The sequence below is a fragment of the Gekko japonicus genome, unplaced genomic scaffold (assembly GCF_001447785.1).
Source record: "Gekko japonicus isolate JY-2015 unplaced genomic scaffold, Gekko_japonicus_V1.1 scaffold422, whole genome shotgun sequence".
Lineage (NCBI taxonomy): Eukaryota > Metazoa > Chordata > Lepidosauria > Squamata > Gekkonidae > Gekko > Gekko japonicus.
The window spans coordinates 1,062,325-1,087,680 of record NW_015174855.1 but is presented as its reverse complement, the minus strand read 5'-3'; the positions used below and the strand labels follow the sequence as shown (position 1 = coordinate 1,087,680).

The 25,356-nt window shown below is 44.8% G+C and overlaps 1 protein-coding gene across 1 annotated transcript in view; it reads right to left on the bottom strand.

Moving 5' to 3' along the window:
• Positions 1–25,356, bottom strand: part of ASAH2 (N-acylsphingosine amidohydrolase (non-lysosomal ceramidase) 2) — a 91,190-nt gene that overhangs the window by 12,823 nt on the left and 53,011 nt on the right. The window contains exons 8-17 of the mRNA XM_015424604.1: positions 22,851–22,971; positions 17,223–17,348; positions 12,844–12,930; positions 11,408–11,512; positions 11,233–11,314; positions 8,445–8,560; positions 6,394–6,488; positions 4,034–4,073; positions 1,914–2,009; positions 1,581–1,676 (exon numbers count right to left, since the gene is read on the bottom strand). Of these exons, the coding sequence (XP_015280090.1) occupies positions 1,581–1,676; positions 1,914–2,009; positions 4,034–4,073; positions 6,394–6,488; positions 8,445–8,560; positions 11,233–11,314; positions 11,408–11,512; positions 12,844–12,930; positions 17,223–17,348; positions 22,851–22,971 (964 nt within the window). The remainder of the gene's footprint in view (positions 1–1,580; positions 1,677–1,913; positions 2,010–4,033; positions 4,074–6,393; positions 6,489–8,444; positions 8,561–11,232; positions 11,315–11,407; positions 11,513–12,843; positions 12,931–17,222; positions 17,349–22,850; positions 22,972–25,356) is intronic.

Below are 25,356 nucleotides of genomic sequence, written 5' to 3'. Positions count from 1 at the left end.
CTTCCTTATAGTCCAACTCTTGCAGCCATACATGATTACTGGGAATACCATTGCTTTGATTATGCGGACTTTTGTTGGCAGGGTGATGTCTCTACTTTTTATCATGCTTTTTAGGTTCGCCATCGCTTTCCTCCCAAGGAGCAGGCATCCTTTAATTTCATAGCTGCTGTCACAGTCTGCGGTGATCTGGGATCCCAGGAACGTGAAGTCTGTCACTACTTCCACGACTTCTATTTGCCAAGGAGTGATGGGGCCGGATACCATGATCTTAGTTTTTTTGATGTTGAGCTTCAAGCCCACTTTTGCGCTCTCTTCTTTTACTCTGAGCAAGAGGCTCTTAAGGTCCTCTTCACTTTCTGCCATTAGAGTGGTATCGTCTGCATATCTGAGGTTGTTGATCTTTTCCCCAGCAATCTTAATTCCCGCTTGTGATTCATCCAGGCCAGCATTTCGCATGATGTACTCTGCATATATATTAAATAAGCAAGGTGACAATATACATCCTTGTTGTACTCCTTTTCCTATGCTGAACCAATCAGTTGTTCCGTATCCGGTTCTAACTGTCGCTTCTTGGCCCTTATACAGGTTTCTCAAGAGACATGTGAGGTGGTCTGGTACTCCCATCTCTTTAAGGACCTGCCATAGTTTGTTGTGATCCACACAGTCAAAGGCTTTAGCATAGTCAATGAAGCAGAAGTAGATGTTTTTCTGGTACTCTCTTGCTTTCTCCATAATCCAGCGAATGTTGGCAATTTGATCTCTAGTTCCTCTACCTCTTCGAAACCCAGCTTGTACTTCTGGCAGTTCTCTATCCATGTACTGTTGAAGCCTAGCTTGTAGGATCTTGAGCATGACCTTGCTAGCGTGTGATATGAGTGCAATTGTGCAATAGTTTGCCATTCTTTGGGATTGGAATGTGGCCACTGTTGCGTTTTCCAAATTTGCTGGCAAATTGAGTGCAGCACTTTAACAGCACCATCTTTTAAGACTTTGAATAGCTCAGCTGGAATACCATCACCTCCACTAGCTTTATTGTTAGTAATGCTTTCTAAGGCCCATTTAACTTCACATTCCATGATGTCTGGCTCGAGGTCAGTGATTATACTGTCGTGGTTGTCAAGGACATCGAGGTCTTTCTTGTATAGTTCTTCTGTGTATTCTTGCCATCTTTTCCTAATCTCTTCTGCTTCTGTCACAAAGGTGCTTGGCAGTGCAATCGTACATACAGTCATACCTTTTGAAGCCCACTAACTTCAATAGACTTAGGAGGATGTAACTGCTTTTAAGACTGCAGTGTAAGGCTCCGATCATACACTAAATCCACTTTCAGTCCACTTTCAATGCACTCTTCAACTGTATTTTACTATGTGAACTGGCAAAATCCAATTGGAAAGTGCATTGAAACAGGATTGAAAGTGGATTATTTAGCGTGTGTGATCACAGCATAAGAAAGTAGAAGTATTCTTACATGATGGTCACTGAACAAAAAACAAGTACAGAAGTGCCTATCCTTCCATTTTAATTTAACACAGAAAAGTAAAAACCTGTTATAGGCTTTTATTGACTTAGCTTTTGAATACCTGAACCAAAGCCTTGAGTTGTTCTCTAAATAATTGGATGTAAGCGGACAGAGTATGTGGGCCAAAAATAGTGGATGCTCCCTCGTACCGTTGAATCTACAAAATAAAACAGAAAGACATCTGGATTACTCAACATTGCTTAGCCCCAGAATTGTACCAGACAGAAATCAGACTCTGCACACTACATGCTGGGTGTCCAATCTATCCCAATTATCCCTTGGGTTCGTTAATTCTAAGTTTTTCCCAATTTTTTTTTTTTTTGCAAAAACATAAAGGTATTTTTCTTCACAGCTCTGTAGCATTTAGTCTCAGCCATGCTGCTAGTTTGTTTACCTGATATTCTTCAAACGTTGTTATATAATGGGTATAAACACTGCATAGGCCTGCCAGTATAACATGCATTCCCGGGCTCCCTTGGGCTTCGAGTTCCTACGAAAAATGAACCCACATTGTCTAGTCAGCATTCAGTAGAAGAAACACTACTGCATCAGTATATGCACATATACCAGAATCTGTAAAACCCACAAAGAATGTAAAAACCCTCAGCATGCATTTGCAAGAGAGGGTGGTTTGGAACTAGACTCAAATTTCTGCTAATGAAGAAAGGTGAGATAATAGTCCCCTTAGGTAGGGCAGTATGGCCAAGTTGCCCGCTGCGCCATGCTAGGGCATAAAACACCCGCATGTGCTAAAAACCTGAGGCCAGAATAAGCTGAGGCCAAGAAGGCAGGAAGCAGCAAAGCCTTAAGAACATCTCCATTACTTGAGGCCTAAATAGTAAATAAATATAAATAACTCAGCTGGAAAACTCAACTGTTGTAAGGTTTTTATAACTTTTTTTTTTTAAACTGGAAACTACATGACATATTTTAACAACTTCTTCTGCAGAACCATTGTTCCTCACAGAACATACAACATCTTCTTTCTTAGGACTACCTATTCCTGCTCCTGGTGCTGGAAAGTGCTGTGAAGTCACAGCCAACTTATGGCAACCCTGAAGGGTTTTCAAGGCAAGGGGCATTCAGCGGTGGTTGGCCATTGCCTGCCTCTGCATAGTGACCCTAGACTTCCTTAGTGGTCTCCCATCCAAATATTAGCCAGAGCTGGCCCTGCTTAGCTTTTGAGATCCAACAAGATCAGACTAACCTGAGCTGTCCTGGTCAGGGTTTCCTGTTCCTAACAGGGCCTAAATGCATGTTTTGATTCCCCTGGTCCTCCCTAGGTCCACACAATCAAATGTGTACTGTGAGTTTCATGCTGGAACTTAATCCCAGGCCCAATGCAGACTGCAACCATAGGGCAGGGCCTTAAGCCCCCCAACACCATTTTCCTAACCTGGAATGGCCTGGGCGGGGGGTTGCTGTTTGCCTCTCTGGGGGGTCTTATGGGACAATAATGCCATCTGGTCAGAAGATGGTGTGTGTGGGGGGCCTGCTTAAACCCTGCTTCTCACGCACTGTGGTCCTGATCCAAACTGGTCACCACACCTCAAAAAGGATATTATAGCATTGGGAAAAGTGCAGAAAAAGGGCAACTAGAATGATATAAGGGTTGGAACACTTTCCCTATGAAGAAAGGTTAAAGCACTTGGGGCTCTTTAGTTTGGAGAAACAATGGCTGAGGGGTGACATGATCAAGGTTTAAAAGATTATGCATAGGATAGAGCAGGTTGAGAAAGAAGTCCTTTTCTCCCTTTCTCACAATACAAGAACTCATGGGCACTCTATAAAATTGCTGAGCAGTTGGGTTAGAACAGATAAAAGGAAGTACTTCTTCACCCAAAGAGTGATTAACACATGGAATTCACTGCCACAGGAGGTGGTGGCGGCTACAAGCATGAATGGCTTCAAGAGGGAATTGGATAAACATATGGAGCAGAGGTCCATCAGTGGCTATTAGCCACAAGCTATGGATAGGAAGTCTCAGGCCGGGGCAAGTGATGCACTGTATTCTTGGTGCTGGGGGGGGGCAACAGTGGGAGGGCTTCTAGTGTCCTGGCCCCACTGGTGGACCTCCTGATGGCACCTGGTATTTTTGGCCACTGTGTGACAGAGTGTTGAACTGGATGGGCTATTGGTCTGATCCAACATTGGCTTCTCTTATGTTCTTAAACTGGGCGAGCTAGTGCCTGTGATCAAGTTCCAAGTAGGAAACTTGCAATGCCTTTTTGATCATGTTGACCCGCGGAGGACTCAAGCAAAATGTAACAGCCCTGAGTGGCTAAATGAAAGTGTTCTGTGTCAGAATGAAGATGCCAGTTGCCTCAGCTGAAATTCAGACACCAGGAGGGAAGAGAACTGCCTCAGTGAAATCTACCAGAACTACAGCTCTTTAAAACATTTCACTATTTATTTAAAATATATATAGTTTCAGAATATCTCATAATCAGGATCAACTGTTACAAGGAGACAAGATGATCAACATCCCACCCAATACTGAAGTTGGTAACTTACACTTTTAACAGCTTCATGTATTCTTCGTCCAGACATTGTCCTTAGGGTCATGAAAATAGTCATGTCAGTTTCCATAACCTTCCATTACTGTACCATTGCACTGTGAGGCAGGTACTATCAAGGTTTCAAAGTCATTAATTTAGGAGATGATCAAGAGATGATCAGGTGACATCTCTGACACCATGCAAATGGGTAGAAAATTAATTATATTTTGGCCCCAATCCAGTTACATCCCACTGAAACCAATTAATGTAAGTCCTACTGCTTTCAATGGAGTTTAGTCGCAACTAACTTCTGCCAGATTGGGGCCATTGTTGTGTACTAACTGTACGGAAGAGGCAAGCAGAGAGGGAAAGACTTGGAGGAACATCTGGGGAAGCTGTAACATGTTGCTGAACATTTGCTTTTCCATTCCAATTGTAGGTATAATGCTTGGGCACAGCCAAAGGTGCAAGCTTCGTGACCCTCAGCTTGTGCCTTGGTATGAGCCAGTCACTGAATCCAGGACCAACCCAAGACATAGTTTGCTGTTTTGTTTGTTTGTTTTGGTTGGTTCATTTATACTGTATTCTTTACTGTTGTAAGTAGCTTTGGGTTCCTTTGTGGAGAAAAGTGGAGTATAAGCACTCAGATAAATAAATTCTGTGCCCCTTTATTATTACAATTGACCTGTGTGTGTGTTAAGTGCTTTCTTATGGCGACCCTGTATAGAAATATTAATTCCTATAGACCCTGCCTTCCCCCTGGAATGTACCCTGCTGTTCTGATTTCCTATGCAAGCCAGATGGCTGACCATTTGGTCAGAAGAGGCTCAATAGCCTGCCATAAACCATACATTCTTCACACCTCTAGCAGACCTGATGGCGCCTATGGTAAGCATAGAGGAGTGGTTAGAGTTTGGGGTTACATGCCTGCAGGTGTGGCCTTCAAGACTACTGACCATTCAGAACAATTGGACACTCCCAAGTCTACTTCAATTGGCTCCTGGCCAGAGCTAATTTGAAGACTGAATTGCAGTATAATTGGTTAAACCCAATGAGAGAAGCTCTCTCTTGCTCTTCTGTTCCTGTTATCTGCTGTTCTGTGGACTTATCCCTGAAATGCTTTGTCTCTGTCATGTGCTCTTCGGGAGAGACAAAGAGTTGCTTTGGAGCTGAGCATATGGCTGCATGCTTGCAAAGATGAAACTCTTGTTTCTCAAGATACCTGGACTATCCCAATGGACAATACTGACTCTTGGACCCTACCTGATGTTGGTAAATATGCTTCTGATTGTGTAGTTAGGCAAAACATTGCTTAGGATGTTCTTTTAAAGTCTTTCTAGTCTGATTGCAAGCCTGTGCTGAATAAACTTTATTCTTGTTCATAAATAGTGTCTGCTTGATGTGTAACTGTACTCCAAAACTAGATCCGGTTGCCTGAACTGCTGGCCTAATTATGCTACCTTGCTAAGAGTAACTGCACAACTCTAGGTTGAGCAATTCTTGTATAAGTCCCAGAGGCCAGTTAAGAGTCTGAACCTTGCTCTTGGACTGGAAGGGGACTATAGTTGAAAAGGTTCTGGTGGCTATTCTATTGAGATCCAGAGAGCCTATCTCTCCTGGGTTCTTGTGTAATGTATGTTTCCAGTGTAGACTTCTTTCCCCCTCATTCTTGTGTGGTTTGGGGAGGAGAGAATCTATACAGACCCTATGACTTAATGACCTCCAAAACATCTTATTGCTAACAGCCTTGCATGGTTCTTGCAAACAGAGGGTTGTGGCTTCCTTGATTGAATTAATCCATCCCACGATGGGCCTTCCTTTTTTCCTGCTGCCTTCAACTTTCTCTAGCATTATTGACTTTTCCAGTGATTCTTGTCTTCTCATAATGTGAGTAAACTACAGTACCTCAGTTGGGTCATTTTAATTTCTAGGGAGACTTCAGGCTTGGTAACAATTGACATATTCCACTTATTATCTTTTGGTGGTAGAATATGCCAACTTATGGTGACCCCATCGGGTTTTCAAGGCAAGAGATGAACAGAGGTGCTTTGCCATTACTTACTTCAGAGTAGCAACCCTGGACTTCCTGGGTGGTCTTCCATCCAAGTACTAACCAAGGCTGACCTTGCTTAGCTTCCAAGGTCTGATGAGAGGAGGCTAACCTGGGCCATCCCATATTAACTGTTATCCTTTCTAAATTTCAAGTTGGTTTGTCCTTGCATTTCAAAACCAACAGTTACAGATCTTTCTTCTAGAACAAGCCCTTCTTCATAATAAATTCATGTTCTGTATTCTATTGCTGAATGTACTATGAAATCCCACAAATGCATGCTATTAAACATTTCCTTAACAGTAAGCACAGATGCAGATACATACGTAAACTCCCCTGGAAGTGCCAGTATCACCACAGATCCAATGCGAACAATCTGAATATCAATAATTTTTGGATGCCATGGGTAAGGTTTCGACAGCTTGAGAAATTTAGGAAGAAAGGTAATTTTGCATTAGTCTTTATTGCAGAAGATGTCATTAAAAGCATAAGCAAATGCTTGGCATTGCTCCAAATGTACAGGATATAGAGCCAGCAACTGTGGCTGTAGGGGTAAAATTCAGGAAATATTCGGGAAACCAATTTTTTTCCAGCTCCATTATATAGGGTATGATGGATAATCAACCAAGGGGTATTTGGGGCTCTGGGAGAATAGCCCAAAGTTGCAGCATAGCCCAAGTTTTAATTGGTGCCCCCATCCTCCATTGCTTTCAATGAATGGGGGGGGGGAAGGCATTTAAAGGGACCATGGCCTCTTTAAATGCCTTCTGAGCTCACTTGCTGAGTCACGCCATGGCAATGGTGGCAGCAGTATGGCTTGGAAAAGGCATTTAAAGAGACCCTCTTTAAATGCCTTTTCCAAGCTGCACCACTGCGGCAGTGCAACCCTGCAAGTGAACTCAGAAGGCATTTAAAGAGGCTGCAGTCTTTTAAAATGCCTGTATAGAAATATTGATTTCTAAAAGTCCTGCCTTTTCCTGTTCTGTTTTCTGATATCATGCGGTTGTGCCTTAGTTCCTGTTACAAGCCAAATGGTGGGCCCCATGGCCTCAATTGCCATACCATAAACCCACATTCTTCACACTTCCATGCTGGGAGAGACTAGATGGCATCTGCCAAACATGTCAGAAGGCATGTAGCCCATGGACTAGCTGGAGTTGGGGGCCATGTGACTGCAGGCGTGGTTTCTCAAACTCCTAGCCTATCCCCACTTGCACGCATGACAACTAACAAATTGTCTAACACCTATGTCTACTCGCAATTGGTTCCTGGCCAGGGCTAATTTGTGACTAGATTGGGGTTTAATTGTCTGGTCCCTTGGAAGAGAGTTCGCTGTTCCTGCTCTCTCTCTACTTGTTTGAATTGCATCTGGAAATGCTGTCTCTGGGAGAGACAAAGACCTCCTTTGTGAGCTGAGCACATGGCTGGTGCACAAGGAGAGTTTCTCCTCAAAATCCCTTGGTGCTACCTGGATTATTACAATGGACAATCTTGAACTCTTGGATGTTATCCTGACTTGGTAAATATGAATTACTGTTTAGTTAAGGCAAACTGCCCTAGCCTTTCTTTTTTTGAAATCCTTATGGTCTAATTGCAATACTCTGTGCTGAATAAAATATTATTATTGTTTCTAACTTGTCTTTGTTGTGTAGCTGAATTCCAAGGCTAAATCTTGCAGCCTAATCCGCTGACCACATATGCTACTATTGGAGGTTAAATCTTGTTGCTAATGTGTTAAGTTCCATATGCCAGCTAAGAGTCTGAACCTTGCTCTTGGGCTGGAAAGGGGACCTTAGTTAAAAAGAGGTTCTAGTGGCGTATTGTTCTGAATCCAGAGAGGGTAGCATACCTCTCTGGGTTGTTGTTTAATGTATTGAAAAGTGTAGGCTTCCCCCCTCGTTCCTGGACAGGCTGGACGGGCAGAAACCTATACAATGCCTTCTCCAAACTGTCCCTGAATAAAAGCTTCATTTTCCGGTTTTCAAGTAATATCCCCAATCCCGTAGTGCAAGTCATTTTTGGAAAAGGTGATATTCAAAACCAGCCTGAAATATAACTCAACGAAGGGTCTACTTTTCAGAAAAACAACCTAATGTTCCTTCATGGTGATCGTAATGGGTTGGAACCAAATGAAATTGGCAATCTCCCTCAATTACCGATTCCCACTGCCTGCCCCACTCATGTCATTCCATGGGGGTCCTCTGCCAACCCAAGAGCAGCGTTTCTTGGAGATCAGAGGGCTGCCGTGGGAGAAGAAAGGCAGGAAAGTTCCTCTCTGCCACTGGAAAATTAAATTGGGATCCAGCCCAATCACGACTTTATTTAAGTCTCAGGTGAAGTCAGTTTCCTCCTGGCAATGTGCAGTAATGTTTCTTACCTCTCCTGTAGGAAGAAGAATAGGCTTGGGTTTCTGACATTCTACTGTTTCACTGGATGGTTCAACAAGCAATCCATCACGGACTGCGTCCCAGAATGGATCACCATTTATTGCCCCTGCCAACAGAAATGTGTTCGCAGAATTATAACACAGACTTGTAGGTTAATTTTAACCAATCAGTTAATAAACTTGTCAATAAATGTTTGTATTTAGCAAATTTCAAATTAGTTGCCTTTGTGAAGTTATTGTCAAGCAAGTGTGAGATAAATTGCAGTTTAATCAGTGAGAGTTTAAACCCATTGCTAGAATGAAAGGCAGCTTTCTATATCTTCTTTATTAATGGCTGCTGTCCTTCTGTTAATCCTATCCAGTTACTCCAGTCTAAATCCACTGGAATAATCGAATAATCCAGAGTAACTGCATAGGACTGCACTGTTAATTCACCATTCTATGTTGAACGGTATTCATTTTTCACTAAGAAGAAGAGAAGAGATTGGATTTATACCCCACCCTTCACTCGGAGTCTCAGAGAAGCTTACAAATTCCTTTCCCTTCCCCTCCCCACAACAAACAACCTGTGAGGTAGGTGGGGCTGAGAGAGCTCTTTCAAGAATTGCTCTTTCAAGAACAGCTATGACAGAACTGTGGCTTGCCCAAAGTCATCCAGCAGTTGCAAGTGGAGGAGTGGGGAATCAAACCCGGTTCTCCCAAATTTGAGTCCTGGCACTTAACCGCTACACCCAACTGGCTCTTTCAAATGTACTTCTCACCTTTGAGGATTCGCCAGATTGCCAATGTTGTATGGCGGGCATTTTTCCAACAGTGCCAAGTTAGGCAGCTGGCCCCCTACCTGTCTCGCCCCAACCTTGCCACAGTAATCCATGCAATGGTCACCTCCAGGCTGGATTATTGTAACTCACTTTATGTAGGGCTACCCTTGAGACTGACCCGGAAGCTCCAACTGGTATAAAATGCAGCTGCGCGGGTCCTTACAGGGACTCCATGGAGGGCACATATCCATCCAGTGCTGCGCGAGCTGCACTGGTTTCCAGTGGAGCACCGGATCAGATTCAAGGTTTTGGTGCTTAGCTTTAAAGCCCTTAACAGTCAGGCACCTATGTACCTTTGGGACTGCCTCTCCCGATATGTTCCCTGAAGGGCATTGAAATCAGCAGATAAGAATCTCCTGGTGATTCCCGGCCCCAAAGATATCCAGCTGGCCTCGACCAGGGCCAGGGTTTTTTCAGCCTTGGCTCCAGCCTGGTGGAACTCTCTGCCGGATGACATCCGTGCCCTGTCTGATCTATCAAAGTTCCACAGGGCATGCAAGGCAGAGATGTTCCGCCAGGCCTTCAGCTGAGGCCATTGGCGGTATTCTTACATCTATCTTTTAGACTTTACTCAATTCTATGGGATTCATAGCTCACACAGCATCTGTGTATAGGTGATCGGATTTAGTACTGACTTAGTTTGTTATGACTGTTGATGTATGTAAAAAATTTGTAATGGTGACTAACTGGTTGGTTTGTAATTTTGGATTCTCAGGACATTTGTATACTGTTTTGCAGTTATTATATGTCTTGATATGTTATACTTCCTCTTAATAAACATTTTAAAAATGAAAAAAAAAATCTTACATCTACCCGGCAACTTCCCCTCCTCTCCCCTCCCCCCTATAAAAATCTGGATGCTGGATATGCCATCTTGTTTTTAAAGTGTTTAAATATTTATGCTGAATGTTTTAATATTGAATTTTTGTAGTTTTGATAGGTTTTAAAATTGTACTGAATTTATGTTGTTGTAAACCGCCTTGTGGTTAAGACACTGAACTGCAGGCTGTGGAAGGTCAGTAGTTCAGCAGTTCGAGACCCGGGTGCCGCATGATGGAGTGAGCTCCCGTCTCTAGTTCCAGCTCCTGCCAACCTAGCAGTTCGAAAGCAAGAAATTGCAAGTAGATAAATAGGTACCACTTTGGTGGGAAGGTAACAGCATTCCGTGCACCTTGGTGTTTAGTCATGCCGGCCACATGGCCACGGAAAATGTCTTCGGACAGCGCTGGCTCTTCGGCTTGGAAACTGAGATGAGCACCGCAACCCTAGAGTCGGATTCGACTGGATTTCGAGCAAGGGAGACCTTGACCTTGAAACTGACTTGAGCCCCACATAAGCAAGGAAGGACGGTTAAGAAATCAAATGAAATAAATAAAATAAATATTTCCCCCCCACTCTGCATCATTCCATTTCTCCTGGAACATACAGTGTCATAGGTTCATGTGACTTAGTGTAATGAACTGCCCCAAAATGGCAATTCTTGCACTGCTAGAGATAACACTGGAAAGATGGCAATCGCATGGCTTGCTGCCTGATCCTACATGCTGATTTTTCGGGTCATGGGCAGGAGCAAGCTTCTACTAGACATGCGATACATCCAGGGAGAATTCTGACAACCTCTGTTGTTGTTCACTTGGCAGGATGTAAGGAAGGATATTAAAGCTTTACAGCTGTCCACAAACTGAAATTGTTTAGTTGGTGAACCATCCAACTGAAATCCTATTTAGGCCAAGGGAATTAAAGGCTTGGGCACATTTCTTGGCTCAGTTAAAAGAGGAATCTCTATAGTTAGAGATCAGGGATTTGGGCCCTACAATATGCTCACTGTATGAAATTAAACAGAGAAATGTTACTTTAGTTATCAAAATATTGGTCCAGATCAGTTTTGAATGCTAAATAATAATAATTGCAAATAGAGCAAAAGCAAACTTGGCCTGTAAATATTTCTCATCACTTGCCTTGTGTGAAATTAAACATTCCTGGTCCATCCATAGTGCCGGCAGCAAAGCTGTACCCCAAGGCTGGTTTACATGTTTTAGCCTTTTGGAAAAAGATCATGAAGTTAGGCCGTGAAAATGGTATCCCACTAGACTGTTATTTCCTGACTGCAAGACGGTATTAACAGTACTTTACCGAATGAGTAGCATTGAGCCATACGGTAACGTTTGACATGTCCACCCACTGGTGAACGGAACTGAGGGGACCATTTATCTCCTCATAGGCTGCTGCCGACAGCTCCTGGAACACAGATTACAGTCACCTATTAGCGGGTATGACTCCGAGTGGAAGAACACACAACGAAAACGCACCTAAACTGGCCTGCAATTGAAAGGCAATTCAGCTTCTCTCAGAGCAGGTTCACATATTCATGGGACGTTTTTTGTCACTGAAGTACACAACACTTGATTGTTATTTGTTATCTATATTGCACCATTGTTGTACTTTACAAAGTACACTTTACAAAGTTCCATAAAAAATGGGGTAGGTCCCTGACCTGATCTTAGTGGGGAGTGGGGAGGGATTGGGGGGGGGAGAGGGGGGGGAGGAGAGAGAGACTTGTTCACTTGATGTATGGTGGCCAACCTCAGTGCATGTAGAAGGGGACTGGAAATATCAGCATTGCCTACGTCCAAAGTACAGGGATTGTCTTCCTATCTTCCTTGATGGTTCAGCATTCTCAGTCACAGGGATAAAACCTATGCATATGCACATGTTGGCGCTGTGGTGATCAGTGGCAGGCGACTGTTAAAACCAGCATGCTCATTCCTAATCTACCCCCTTCTCTATTTTAAAATTTTTACAACATTCTTCATTATAGGTTAACAACTTATAATTGCACCATCTTGTTCACAATACAGGACATTACATGACATTAAGAATTTCAGCAGGTCAGTACAATGTAAAAAGAACAGGCTAGCATACAATGTTATTTATTTCAAGAGCTACAATACTTTGCTGGTGGAAAGTCACGGCTGACTTTATGGCCACTTCTTGGGGTTTTCAAGGCAAGGGATGTTCAGAGGTGGTTTGCTATTGACTGCCTCCATGTCACACACCCCTATTATTTCTTTGAGGTCTCTCATCCAAATACTAGCCAGAGTCAATCCCACTTAGCTTCTGAAATTTGATGAGATCAGACTAGCCTGGGCTATCCAGGTCAGGAATACAGTACAATACTTTGTATTTGCAGCAACGCTGAAAGCAAAGTGGAGAATCCTCGCTGTGTGGAACAGCCCTAGCCTACATGGTGAAACTCCCTGTAGTAGGTGTGTCATTGGCCAAGGTCCTGGGCTAGTTCTACACCCTCATCTTAACCTACAAGACAAAATAAACTTCAATCCTTGAAGGCGGGGATAAGTTCAAACTCACACTTTTGTTTCCATCTAGAAAAATTGTGCAAGATATTTTAGATGAAAATCTGGATTTCAGATTTTAAAAGAAAGCACATGCTAGAATGTGAATCCATTCATTTTGGGCACAGTTACCTGGCCATATGTCCGCCTGTATACAGGGGGGGCTTACTTCTGAGTACACCTGCATAGGATTGTGCTGCATAGCATGTCACGTACCTTTGCTTTCAGGTAGATGTTTCTTCCAATTAATTTTGTGCTCTCAAGCATGTCACGACCAGGACCTGAAGCTATGCACATCTTGGCCTAAAGCAGATGGAAGAAAAACAAGTAAAAAGATGAAACTCACAAGCAAGCAGTACAAAATTTGATAGTGTAGAACAGAGAACCAAAAGCCATTGCACTACGTTAGGGATCCCCAGTCTATCTGAGCCACCAGGCAGCTTCAGAATTTTGAGAGAGGGTAGAATGTGCTGCCCCCCAAGATGGCTGCCACAGGGAGCACAGCCAAATGCAATACCTTCTCCTTGCTTTGTGTTAGATTGTATATTCTTATAATTTCTTAAAGTAATTCAGCAGAGTACTAAATCAGCAGAGTCAGCAGAGTATTAAAGAGTCAGAGTCCATGGTGTGTTTAAATATAAAAGTTTACTACAACCTAGCATGGGGAAAAGGTACACGGGAAGTAAAATAACAAAGAGCTAAATTCCTACATCCTTACAGCTAGACAGAACATGGCAGAAGAGAGAGAAGACAAGCTGCTTCTTGCTCTGGACAAAGAGCCATAAAATGCTAATACCTGGCACCTTGGTCTCCAATCAGAACAACAAACTAGATCTGAAGTTACGGGCTTTCTAGCTCTCTAAACCTATTGGTTACAAACAAACAGTATTAACCCAGTAAATACTGAAATAGAAGTGTTTTAACTTGTAACATCCAACACTTTGCAAAAGAATTGCATAAGGGGAATAAAAAGAAATGAAGGAAAGCCCAAAAGAGGAGGGAGAAAGGGACAATAACAGGAAACGAAGGAAAGCCTTGCAGGGAGGAAGGGACAAAGAGAAGGGGGGGATTTAAAAAGAAAGCAAGCATGAAGGGGGAATGGAACCACACACTGACTAGGAAAGCCTGGGCGCTCACCCAAATCCTCCTGATTCACCAGTGGCTGCAGCTGCTATTGGAGCCATGCAAAACCCTTTCATTTGAATGAGGAGAGCCAATAAAAAGTTCCACCTACTTTTTGAAAAGGTCAGCATGTGCTGGAGGAAGTACTGGCGGGTGTCAATCACATCCATGGGCACTATGTTGGAGAACCCTGCGCTAGATTGATCAGAGAACACAGCCCATGTGTCTGCCTTCCCACAAGGCTTCCTTATGTTACCAATAGTTCTACCCTCACCGAGTTACACCTTTTTAAATGTTGGTGGTGAAGGGCAGCGCCACATCTCTTTGCAGGACAATAAATCTCCTCTCTTATATATGTATGGACATGCTATCTCTTGCCTTCTCACAAAGCATGGACAATAAATCTCTTCTCTTATATATGTGTGGACATGCTATCTCTTGCTGCCTCCCAGACCTTGGGCCTGATCACCCCAGGTTTTGGAATGGAGCAGGCTGACCTGTAGAGATGGCAACTCTGGGTTAGGAAATTCCTGGAGATTTGGTGGTGGAGTCTGGAGAGGGACCTCAACAGGGTATAATGCCCATAGAATCCACTCTCCAAAGCAGCCATTTTCTCTAGGGAAACTGATCACTGTAGTCTGGAGTTCAGCCGTAATTCCAGGAGGTATCCAGGCCCCACCTGGAGGTTGGCAACCCAACATCCCTGGATTAGTCAGGCCCAGAGACCCCACCCCCTTTTAGACCAAACAATAGATAAAGGAGACACGGACTTTTCATCCTGTAGGTTGCCTGCCAAGAAAACCCAATCACTTCTCGGAATCAAAAGCAAGTAATTTGGTGTAGAAGAGAAGGAAAGAAAGGAATCCTGGGGGAGGTAGGTTACCAACCTCCAGGTGGGGCCTGGATGTCTCTTGGAAATGAAATTGATTTCCAGACTACTCCCCTGGAGGAAATGGCAGTTTTGGAGGGTGGGCTGTATGGAATTAAGTTCTTGCTGAGCCCACTCCTCTCCCCAAACGCCCCCCTCCCCAGCCACTGGCCCCAAATCTGCAAGAATTTCCCAAGGAGGAGGCGGTGAACCTATGGACAAGGGAACCCCTAGAGAACACTATGGCACTCCCGATGTTGCACATCATGGTGCTGTGAGCCCTTGTAATTAGGCATTTGATGTAGGATCTTTTTGCATCATCAGAACAGAGCTATCATCACCACTACTAACTGTTCTGCAATGTGCAGCGGCAGAGTGCTACAGTCTGATTTTTTAGGGCACGCTCTTAGTATAATTATACGTGGAAGGAGTGGCTCTGAATAGGAATGGGAAGGCAGAACTTGCACCTACACAAACCATATGAATTAAAGCAGTGATCTAGATCCATACACACCATTTAAATTGAACTGCAATAGTTTCAGCTGCAGGAATCGAAGTGGTTCATTGTGGTTTCCCATCCCGAGTTCGGAGCAGATGTGCCCACTCAAGCCTCCGCCACCCCCCACGGATCCCTCACTTACCCCTAAAGGTGGCGGGGGGGCTCTCCTGACCTCCTCTGGGCCACAGTGCTCCAGCGCTGGCCCAGGGAGGCGGCAGGGGGCTCTCCTTGCCTCCTCTGGGCCGCAGAGCTCCGGCGCTGGCCCAGGGAGGCGGCGGGGGGCCTCTCCTTGCCTTCTCTGGGCCGCAGAGCTCCGGCGCTGACCCAGGGAGGCGGTGGGGGGCTCTCCTTGCCTCCTCTGGGCTGCCGCACTCTGGCGCTTGCCCAGGGAGGCAGTGGGGGGGCTCTCCTTGCCACCTCTGGGCTGCAGCGCTCCAGTGTGGACCCTGAGGAGGTGGCGATGGGCATCCCCAGGGCCGCAGTGCTTCAGCACGGGCCCTGAGAGGCCGGCAACAGGCCGTAGCGGGGGAGGAGCTGGGGGCGGGGCTTGCTGCCACTGCCATTTTGCCAGTGCCTGGGCTCCCGGAGCGGCGCTCCAGCCACTCCGGCCCCAAAAGACCCCTGGAAATCATCATACTGAGAAGGATGGTCAGGATTAGCAGACATCTCACAGGGTTGGCAAACATCTAACAGTGCAATCCTGAGAGCAGTTTCCTGGCAGTAAGCCCCACTGAATAGACCTGAGTAGGCTTCTGGATGTGTGTGTTTGTGAAGTGCTGTCAAGTCACAGCTGACGTATGCCCCCCCATAGGATTTTCAAGGCAAGAGAATGACAGAGGTGGTTTGCCATTGCCTTCCTCTGCATAGCAACCCTGGACGTCCTTCCAAAACTAACCAGAGCAAACCCAGCTTAGCTTCCAGGATCTGACAAGGTCGGACTAGCCTGGGCCCTCCAGGTCAGGGTAGGATTCTGAGTAGACAGATACTTAACACCTTTCTGAAATTATACCTATCCCATCAGAGGGCAATCAAGCTGCTTTCTTGAGATAACCACAGAGATATATCCAGCTCTTGTGCAAACCAAGACTGACTTCCAGAACATTTTCTGGTCAAAGCCCACCTTCATCACCATGAAGATAACATCTACTCTTCAGGAGAGGCAACTATGACTAACTTCCTAGCTCCTTCCACCATGGCTATTGCCACCCACCCTTCTTCTACTTAAATCGTTAGATTCAGAGAGCAATTCTAGGCAAGTCTACTCAAAATAAAGTCCTGTTTTAGTCAATAGGGCTTATTCACAAGAAAGTGTTGTTAGGATTGTAACCACTATTTGCACTAGTTTTCTAATTTGATAATGCCAAAGTGAATTGGATAAAGTATTTCATTTGCATCTGCCAGGGTTGTCAGCTCTGGGCTGGGAAGTTCTTGGAGATTGGGGGGGAGCAGAGCCTGGGGTAGGCAGAGTTTGGGGAAGGGGAGGAGCTCAACATTGAAGTGATGCCACAAAGTCTATTTTCTAAAGGAGCCATTTTCTCCAAAGGAACCGACCTATTTAGTCAGGAAAGGTCCTGAAAACCTGGATCTGGGACCAGCAAGCGGGAGAGGCACTTAACACTCCTTCTCTGGTGCCTTGGTCCCAATCCAAAAATGGCCCTGATGCACCTGCTTTGAACAAAAACAAAACCCCAACTCCTGGGTGCTTAATGTACGGACCTCTCAGTGTCTCATCTGCTCTGGCCTAGAAATGGTATCAGTTCAACCGTAAGACATAACAACAGCTCCGGTAGTGAATTAAGGTGCAGCCAAAAGTTGCTTATTCTTGGTACTGGTGTATTACATATTCTTACTTAAATTTATAATAGGTATCCTAAATGCCTGGATCACATGGGAGTAGACATATTAGACAGATTACTTTGAAACAGGAAGAACAGAGCATATTATATAAGAGACAGATAGGCTGGTATGTTACGATTAAAATCAATGTTTTGTTCTCCCTGCTTGTTGATGGTGTTCTTCTTGGGGTGAGTATGTATGTTCTGTGGGGGTGGATATGTAAGTCTTGTGGTTGTAGGTACAAAACCTTGATCTACATTTACTACCTACCCCGCCTATTGGGCAATAGTTATGAAGGTTTTCACATGACTGCCCGGTGTTTATGCAGTGTGGTCCCTTTGTATTTGGAGACACATCGCCCAGGTTAGCTGATCCCAAAGCAGCTACATATGGACCCTGAAAAAGAAAGACACAATTACATCACTTACCTCTTCAAAACAACTGTTACCACCATTTCTATAGCATGTCCATGCTTATAACTCATGGGAAATCCTTGTAGTATACAAATATGACATAAATGTTTTATTTATCCATCGAACACATTTTTCAGCTGCTTTTGCAATAGGCATAAAACAGCTTACATAACAGCTCCCCCTTTAAAACCAAATAATGTCACAAAATATCACAAATAGAATAACAGCATTAGGTAGGTACCAAGGAAGTCAAATTCTGATGTGAGTTTTTTTTGGAGGTGGACCTTGTTTTAACAATTTGAGATGGGCTATTAAGTATAGGAGTTAATACTCATCATATTAGCCTTTTCTACTGCTTCAATGGGAAGTGCATTTCTTGGTGAAACCCCTTGTCTACAATGGGATCAAATTCTCAAGGGGTATACTCCTCTCCTATGGGATACTCCCTGCCAGACTGCAGACAGAAAGATAACACTCTTATACCCAAATGATGTTTGGTTGAAATCTTACCTCACCCATTAACTCACTACATGGCTTTAGACAACTATCCAACTTTCATCTCCTATCTGCAATATGGGGACAGTAATACATTCTGTTTTACAGGGCTGTTTGTAGTAACTACTGTACAACATGGGGATTATGTAGAACGTGGGGATGCTGCTGAAAATGGCACTTCCTCTTATTCCAGACTGTTTATTAAATTTCCTCTGTGTTTTGACAGGAAATTATTATGCATTTTTCCTGCCCCTACCTGTAGCAGCCAATGATGTCAAATGTCATCAGGAGCCACAAAACGTAAGCTATCATAACAGAGGATAAATGTTTCCATGTACATTACAGAGAGAAGGAGAACTTAACACACTAATGCTATTTCCTGCAGTACCCTGTGTCATAGTTCTGCCCTTATATTCTGCATATGAAGTTTAGAACATTTTCAATGTACTAAAAATGTCTGTTATTAATATTATAGTGTTGAAGCACATTTCTCATTTAATTTAGCTGTAGAAATATGCATGCATAACATCGGTCACATTCAGACAGGTCTTTAGATCCGACCCAGGCATGAATGCCTGGCGGATTTAAAGAGAACGATCAGACAGTGACATCTGGGAAAGGTGATCAGCTCGTTTAGCCCCACCAGGGAGCCAGACTTTAAAGATACTGGTGAAAGTCTGGTGCTGGTGCTTGCCGGTGGGCCGACCGACTCTCCCCATCTGATCCTTCCAGTGCACAACCATCCCAAACAACCACCATTTTTAAAAATTCTCTTAGCGATATGCGCATAAATGCATAAACATGCGACAGCTGCAGAGATCCTCTCAAGCATTCCGGACAATTTCATGTTTATGAATGGCCCGTGAAATTAATGAACTTCGTTAACTGAAATGGTACCTAGAGGGAGGATAAGGTAGGTCTTTCCCCACACCAAGTAGTCCCTCCACTGAGCTAGATCTCAGTGGCAAGGGGGATGGCCGGGACTAATTTATCCAGCCCTGGCCAGGTCTGCATCAGAACAGAAACTGAAAGAAGAAGTTGGGTGTGCTGGGACTGTCCTGTATTTGGCCACTCCATGGGGAGAGATAGGGAGGCGTACCCCACGCCTCCCCCCAAAAAAACCTGCTGCTGTTCTCTGACATCATAGAACTGGGTGTAGGGTTTTCAGCTCCATGTAACACTGGCAGTGCTTTAACCATTCAATTCCACGTATGCGTGAAAAAACAAGTACATGGTGAAGCATATATGTTCATGCTCAAACAGCATTTAAAAGAAACCCTGACCGTGCAGATCCTTCAGGTGGACGCCTTCTAGACAATCCACAGTGGAGTCCGTGCACGGTAAGGCAATTCATGGGGGAGCTGTCTGGTCATGCAAAACTGGATAAAAAAGATCAGAATCAAATTAGAGCCGGGCCAATGGCAGGATTAGCTGCCCATCTGAACGGAATCATCAGATATAAAATACCATGGGGTCAGAAATTATTAAAAGGCATTGCAAGCTGTTAATATTGTAAAAAGGAGAACTTAACACATCTCTGGTATGTTCCCCGAAGAGCGTTATGCTCTGCTGAGAACAATCTACCAGTGATCCCTGAGAGCAATCTACCTGGAAAATCTACAGCAACTAATCTACCAGTGATCCCTGGCCCTAAAGATATCCAGCTGTCCTCAACCAGGGCCCTCTCAGCCAAGCTCCGACCTGGTGGAACTTTCTGACAAATGATGTCAGGTCCCTGCAGGACTTAATGCAATTCCACAGGGCCTGCAAGGCAGCGATGTTCTCCCAGGCTTTTGGTTGAGGGCAATGACAGGCAATAACATGGCTGGAACCCTCCTCTTCCCCCCTTCTTATCCTGCTTGTGAGGCAGCAACATGGTCCAGAACTGGTTAAAGGTTAAATATCTGGGCATTAATTTTAAGTCTGTAATGTTTATTTATTGTATTTTAACTCGTCATTATGATGTATTTATGTATTCTTTTATTTTATTTTATTTTTAAACCCCCGAAGGGATATTTTTTATTTTGCAATGGACTACAGAACTACAAAGAAAATATTAGGAAGGGAACTACAACTAGGGATAAAGGAAAGATAACCACACTATGCTAAAACCCCAAGAGGAGGAGATCTTATCCCTGTTAATATGAGTGTTAGTACTATAAGAACTTCTGGAGTTCTTGTTTATCTCAGCTTCAATATTTATGTGTTAATATGTTAGTTGTTATGAGAGAACTTTCTGATCATCTTCTTGTTCTTCGCTTCAAAAGGCCATTTTCCGAGTCTCCCTGCCTTTACTTCGGCTTTCTGTCTCTAAAATCGTATACAACTCTGGCACCCGTTTCTGCAGCAGAGCCCTCTTCCATTCCAGGGGTGGCAGAGTCACTAAATTTCATTTCTTCCTCTTTAGACTCTTCCTCTGTTCCCAGCTGACGCCGCAAAAACTCTTTGGCTTTAAAAGTGGAGTCTATCTTCTCTCTTTTATCTTAAAGATAACACCCTCCGGGACCACCCATCTGTACGATATTCCATTGGTTTAAAGGAAAGAAATTAAATCCTTATAATTTTCCCTCTTTTGTCGAATTTCAAATGGCATGTCTTTTAAGGTTTTGATGATTAGATTTCCCATTTTCAGTGGAGTTGCTGATGTCGCTTTTAAGATGGCATCTCTGGTCTGTCTTCTTGAGAATCTGACCACAATTTCTCCAGGCAGGCTATTTTTTAAAATATAGTTGGAGTATGCCCTGTAGGCTAGCTCCATTTCTTTTACAAGCTCATCCGCTGTTAAGCCTATTACTGGAGTGATGATCTCGCTAAGCACCTTCCTCAGGTCCTCCCGCTCTGCTTCAGGAACTCCCTGGAACCTGAGAATCATTTTAGCTTTTTCCATTTGTAACTGCAGCAAATGATTTTCTTGGAAGTTCTGCTTCATTTCCACTTCTCCCATTCTTTTCTTCAATTTTTTGCTTGTGGTGTCCATCTCTTTAATTTTCTCATTTGCCTGCTCCTTTTTTCTCCGTTTTGTTGAGCTGGAGCAGCTGAGATGCAAAGTTCTTGTTCATCACGGTCAATTGCTGGTTAATACCATTGAGTTGCTCCATCACTGGCTTGAGCATATCCACTAACAGTTTAATGACATCTGCTCCCTCCTCTGGTTTTGGGCTCTGACTGCCTGGTGGTTTCATTTTCAGCTTTCTCTGCTGGGCCACCATTTACAATTTCTACCGCTTCTTCCTGGCTTGAAAAACTCACCCCACAATGACAAAAATCAAGTAAGTCTCTCAAAACACACTCGTTGTGTTTCCTCCCCTCTCCCCCTTCGTATCGCTTATCAGTTCATTCGCATAAGAGGTGTCCCTCTTTGCGACCTCTTTTATCAGCGGGGGGTGGGTGGAAATTCACTTTTAAAGTAATCCGGTTTATTCAGAACTCATGTTCATTGTCAGTCAGTTTCTCTGACCTCGCTCAATTTAAACGTTATTCTGCTCGATCTCCAGCGCTTGTCCCGGTCAAACCAGCTAGTGCCCGAAGGCCACACAGCGACTGGACCATCAGGGTGGAGGGGAACCTCGATTCTCCAGCATTACGCCATCGAAGAGGCTACCCCTCAAAAGCCCTCTGGCCTGGAGCCTATCGCAAAGGCTCCATGGGGGTGTCTCTTGAGGTGGCACCCCTCCAGGCCACTGGTGTGCGATTCGCTCTCCTGCAGTCCAGGGAGAGCATCCGCCATCGCTGCTTCATAAACTGGAAATCTTATATATTCTTTTATTGAAGTAAATAACCAGAACCCTTTGTATTCAGGGACTGGACGATTCATAAATCCAAGTATGTATGTATGTATGTATGTATGTATGTATGTATGTATGTATAGCATAAGTAAGTGCCATTAAATAAGAATGTAATAGCAGCCATGTTGGGTCAGACCTATGGTCCATCTAGTCCTGCATCCTACTTCACATGACAGCAAACTAGACACTCTGGAAGGTCCGCAGAGCCTCCCCGCTGATATTTAGAGGGTGTCTGCCTCTGAACATGAAAGTTCCATTTAGTTATCATAGCAGATAACCACTGATTGATCTCCCCTCCAAGCATTCATTCAATCCCTTTTCAGGCTAGAGGACATCACCACTGTCCACAACAGCAAATTCTACACAACAATCATCCTTTGAATGAAGATGTGTCCGTTCCACCTCATTTTCTTACATAATAAAATAGTACTGTAAAACATTGGCTGGATTGTGCCACAGGCCAGTTCCAAGTTGGGGGGCGGGGGCGGCAGTGCTGGGACCTTAAGCCCATGACTAGGCTCCTTTTCTTGCTCAGCCACCCACATGCCCCCAGCAGCTTGTGCATCCTTCCTCTGCCTGCTTGCAAGCTTTCCCATCACTGGAAGTCACAACTGCCCACACTGGCCACATGCCATATCCCAGATGGTGTCAGGCACAGCTTGGAGCACCAGTGCCATGGCCACCAGGAAAGCTGATGCTCTGTGCACCACCCACTTGCCCTTCTCCAGCAGTGCTAGGCAGCCTTTGCAGCTGGGAGCACAGGTGACAAAGCTGTGCAAACAGAAGGTTATGAGTGCGAGCATGACCGGAGATGCATTTTGGGGAGTTAGCAGCAGCCACAGGCCCTGGTAGTTGCCCCACCACAGGGTACGCTGACGCTGGCCCTGACTGAACCCACTAGTTTCATGGGAATAAATTCTAGACCAGAATGGTAAAGGAAAAGCATCAAAGTGGAGAAGATGTAAAGAATTTTCTAGGATGGAGAAAAAGGCAGCTTCCACAGCATCTACTACAAATTTGTTAACGTTCACTATCTTCACTAAATTTAGAAACTAGTTACCAAACTCTTAATGTTGAATATGGCATCAACAGTATATGTTGTCCACTGATCTCACAGGTTTAAATATTCAAATATATTCACATATAAAACAAAAGTTATGCATCATTTTTTAATTTATGTTGGGTTTACCGTAAGTAGTCCATACCTTTCCTGATAAGTATCCTTTATTTTTCTCCTGTTCTAAGAGATAAGCAGCGTAGCCAACGTTGTCACTGCTTGTAAGGTGGTTGGTATTGTTCATGCTGACGGGGTGAATTGGAAACCAGCTAGTAAAAAATCAGAAGATAAATGTTACTGGAAATGCATTCATCAAGACAGAGGCTTGTTTCAGACACGATGTGAAACCTTGGTTTAATTAAATGAATTATGGTTAGTGTGACCATCTGAACAATGTCACTTTAATAACTACTAGCCTGATACCTGTGCTTCACTACAGTATTTAAGCTCCGTAAATCCAGTTATATTACTGATGATGTGAAATTTGAAAGGTAACATTTGTTGTAGGAATTCTAATGGAGAAGATTTGTAGTGTAAAGGATGAAGTGAGACATACGCACGTCTCCCCCCCCCCCACCGAAGGACCTCTCTGTAGACCACAGTGGTGGTTCTGCCCTCAGGTGCTAGGATCACCAGGCTGCTCACCAGCTCACTTTGGAGCAGGCTCCTAGAAAGGTCCTTTACTATCTCCCCATGAACATTCATAAACTCAATTGCCATGCTGGCTGTTATGAGAAATGTCCATTCAGGAGTCTTGAACTGCTGATTTCTGTAACTGTTCCCAACTGTCTGCAGTCTCTTTTAACTGTGTTTTTACCTCAGAACACTGAGATCCACAGCTGAGTAATCAGAGGGAGGTGGGTGCAAGCAGGCAGGTTTTACCTCAGAGCTCTGAGCTACACCGTTGACCGGGGGTGGGAGGGGAAGGAGGTAGCAGCCTGCTAGGCACATGGAAAACAATTGGGGGAACATATTTCGCCCCCTTTTTTACCCCCTTAGGGTCATGTTTCTCAGAAATCTCTTCATAATGGGGGTTGATGTCATGGTAGGAATGCACTCCTCTTATTTTGAGTTTCTTGGTGGAGGGGTTTGGCCTGGGCATTGGATTTGTGTGTGTGTGCACGTGCAGGGCATACTTTTTTAAAAAACAAAAATGTTTCTCATTTATGTTACATTTAAGAAGTGGGACATAACTACGTATTCAAAACAACATCCGAGCAATCAGATATTGAGCAAGTTCATAGCAACGAATTTTCTAGAACCCACATTGTGAGAAGTAAAATTACCTAATACAGGAAACCACTTTTCTACAAATTTGGGGTATATTTCCATAGTGGGTGGGAGTGTGGCTAAACTGGGCCAGCAGCATCGCTAAAGTAATCCTGCTGGGACGGCCTCCCTGATGGATTAAAGTACCCTGGCCCTGCTCCTACACGCGAGAAACACCTGCCTTTCTGCTGTGGGGAGGGATTGTGTTTAAAGGCATCAGGGAGGCTGGGCCAGCAGCAACGTTAAGGAAATCCTGCAAAGCAAGCCTCCCCTATGATTTTAAGGACTCGGTGCCCCTTCCAACCCTTGACAGCAGTTGTCTGTCAGTTGTAGGAGGGGTAGAGTGTCTGAAGGCATCGGGGAGGCTGGGCCAGCAGGATTGCTAAGGAGATGCTGCTTGGGAAGGCTCCCCAATGGATTTCAATGCTCTGCCCCTGCTCCTGCACCTGACAGACAACCGCCAGTCATGTGGAAGAGGGGTGTGTAGGAGTGTGTCTAAAGCCACTGGGGAGGCTGGCCCAGCAGCATTGCTAAGGTGTTTCAGCTTGGGCAGCCTCCCTGATGGATTAAAGTACCCTGGCCCTGCTCCTACACCTGACAGATACCCGCCTGTCTGGTGTTGGGGGGGAGTGTTTTTAAAGGCATCAGTGAGGCTAGGCCAGCAGCAGCACTAAGGCGATCCTGCTCAGCAAGCCTCCCTGACGGCTGTAAGCATCCCACCCCCTCTCCTACACCTGACAGGCAGCTGCCTGTCCAGTGTAGGAGGGGGAAGGGAGGGGTATTGCAAGCCATTGTGGAGGCTGGACAAGCTCCCTGATGGCTCTAAGCACCCTGCAACCGCTGCTGCACCTGACAGACAACTGCCTGTCAGGTGTAGGAGGGAGAGCATGTTTGAAATTATGGGGAGGCTGGGCCAGCAGCTTTGCTGCACCTCACAGGTGGCTGGCCACTCCTGATTTCCTCAGCTTTCATGAGCTCCACAGAACACTGAGCTCTGCAGCTGACCAATCAGAGAGTGGGGGGTGCAAGGAGACAGCAGCCTGGCCGCCACATAGGAAGCAATGGGGGGAGCACATTTTACCCCTTTTGACCCCCTTAGAGGCCGAATTTCTAAAAATCCCTTCTTAGTGAGCATCTACGTCATGGTAGGAGCACTCTCCACAAATTTTGTGTTTCCAGGTCCAGGGGTTTGTCCTAGGGCTGCCAAGTCTTGTTGAATCGCAGCGGGGGATCGTCATTCTTTACAGGAGCTCTGCCGCGGGGGACGGCAACGGGCGTTGCACCGCCGTCGCCAGGATGTGACGCTACGCGTTGCTCTGGCAACGGGACTCCAAACAGCCCCGTTGCCAGAGCAATGCATAGCGTCACACCAGGCGATGGCGGTG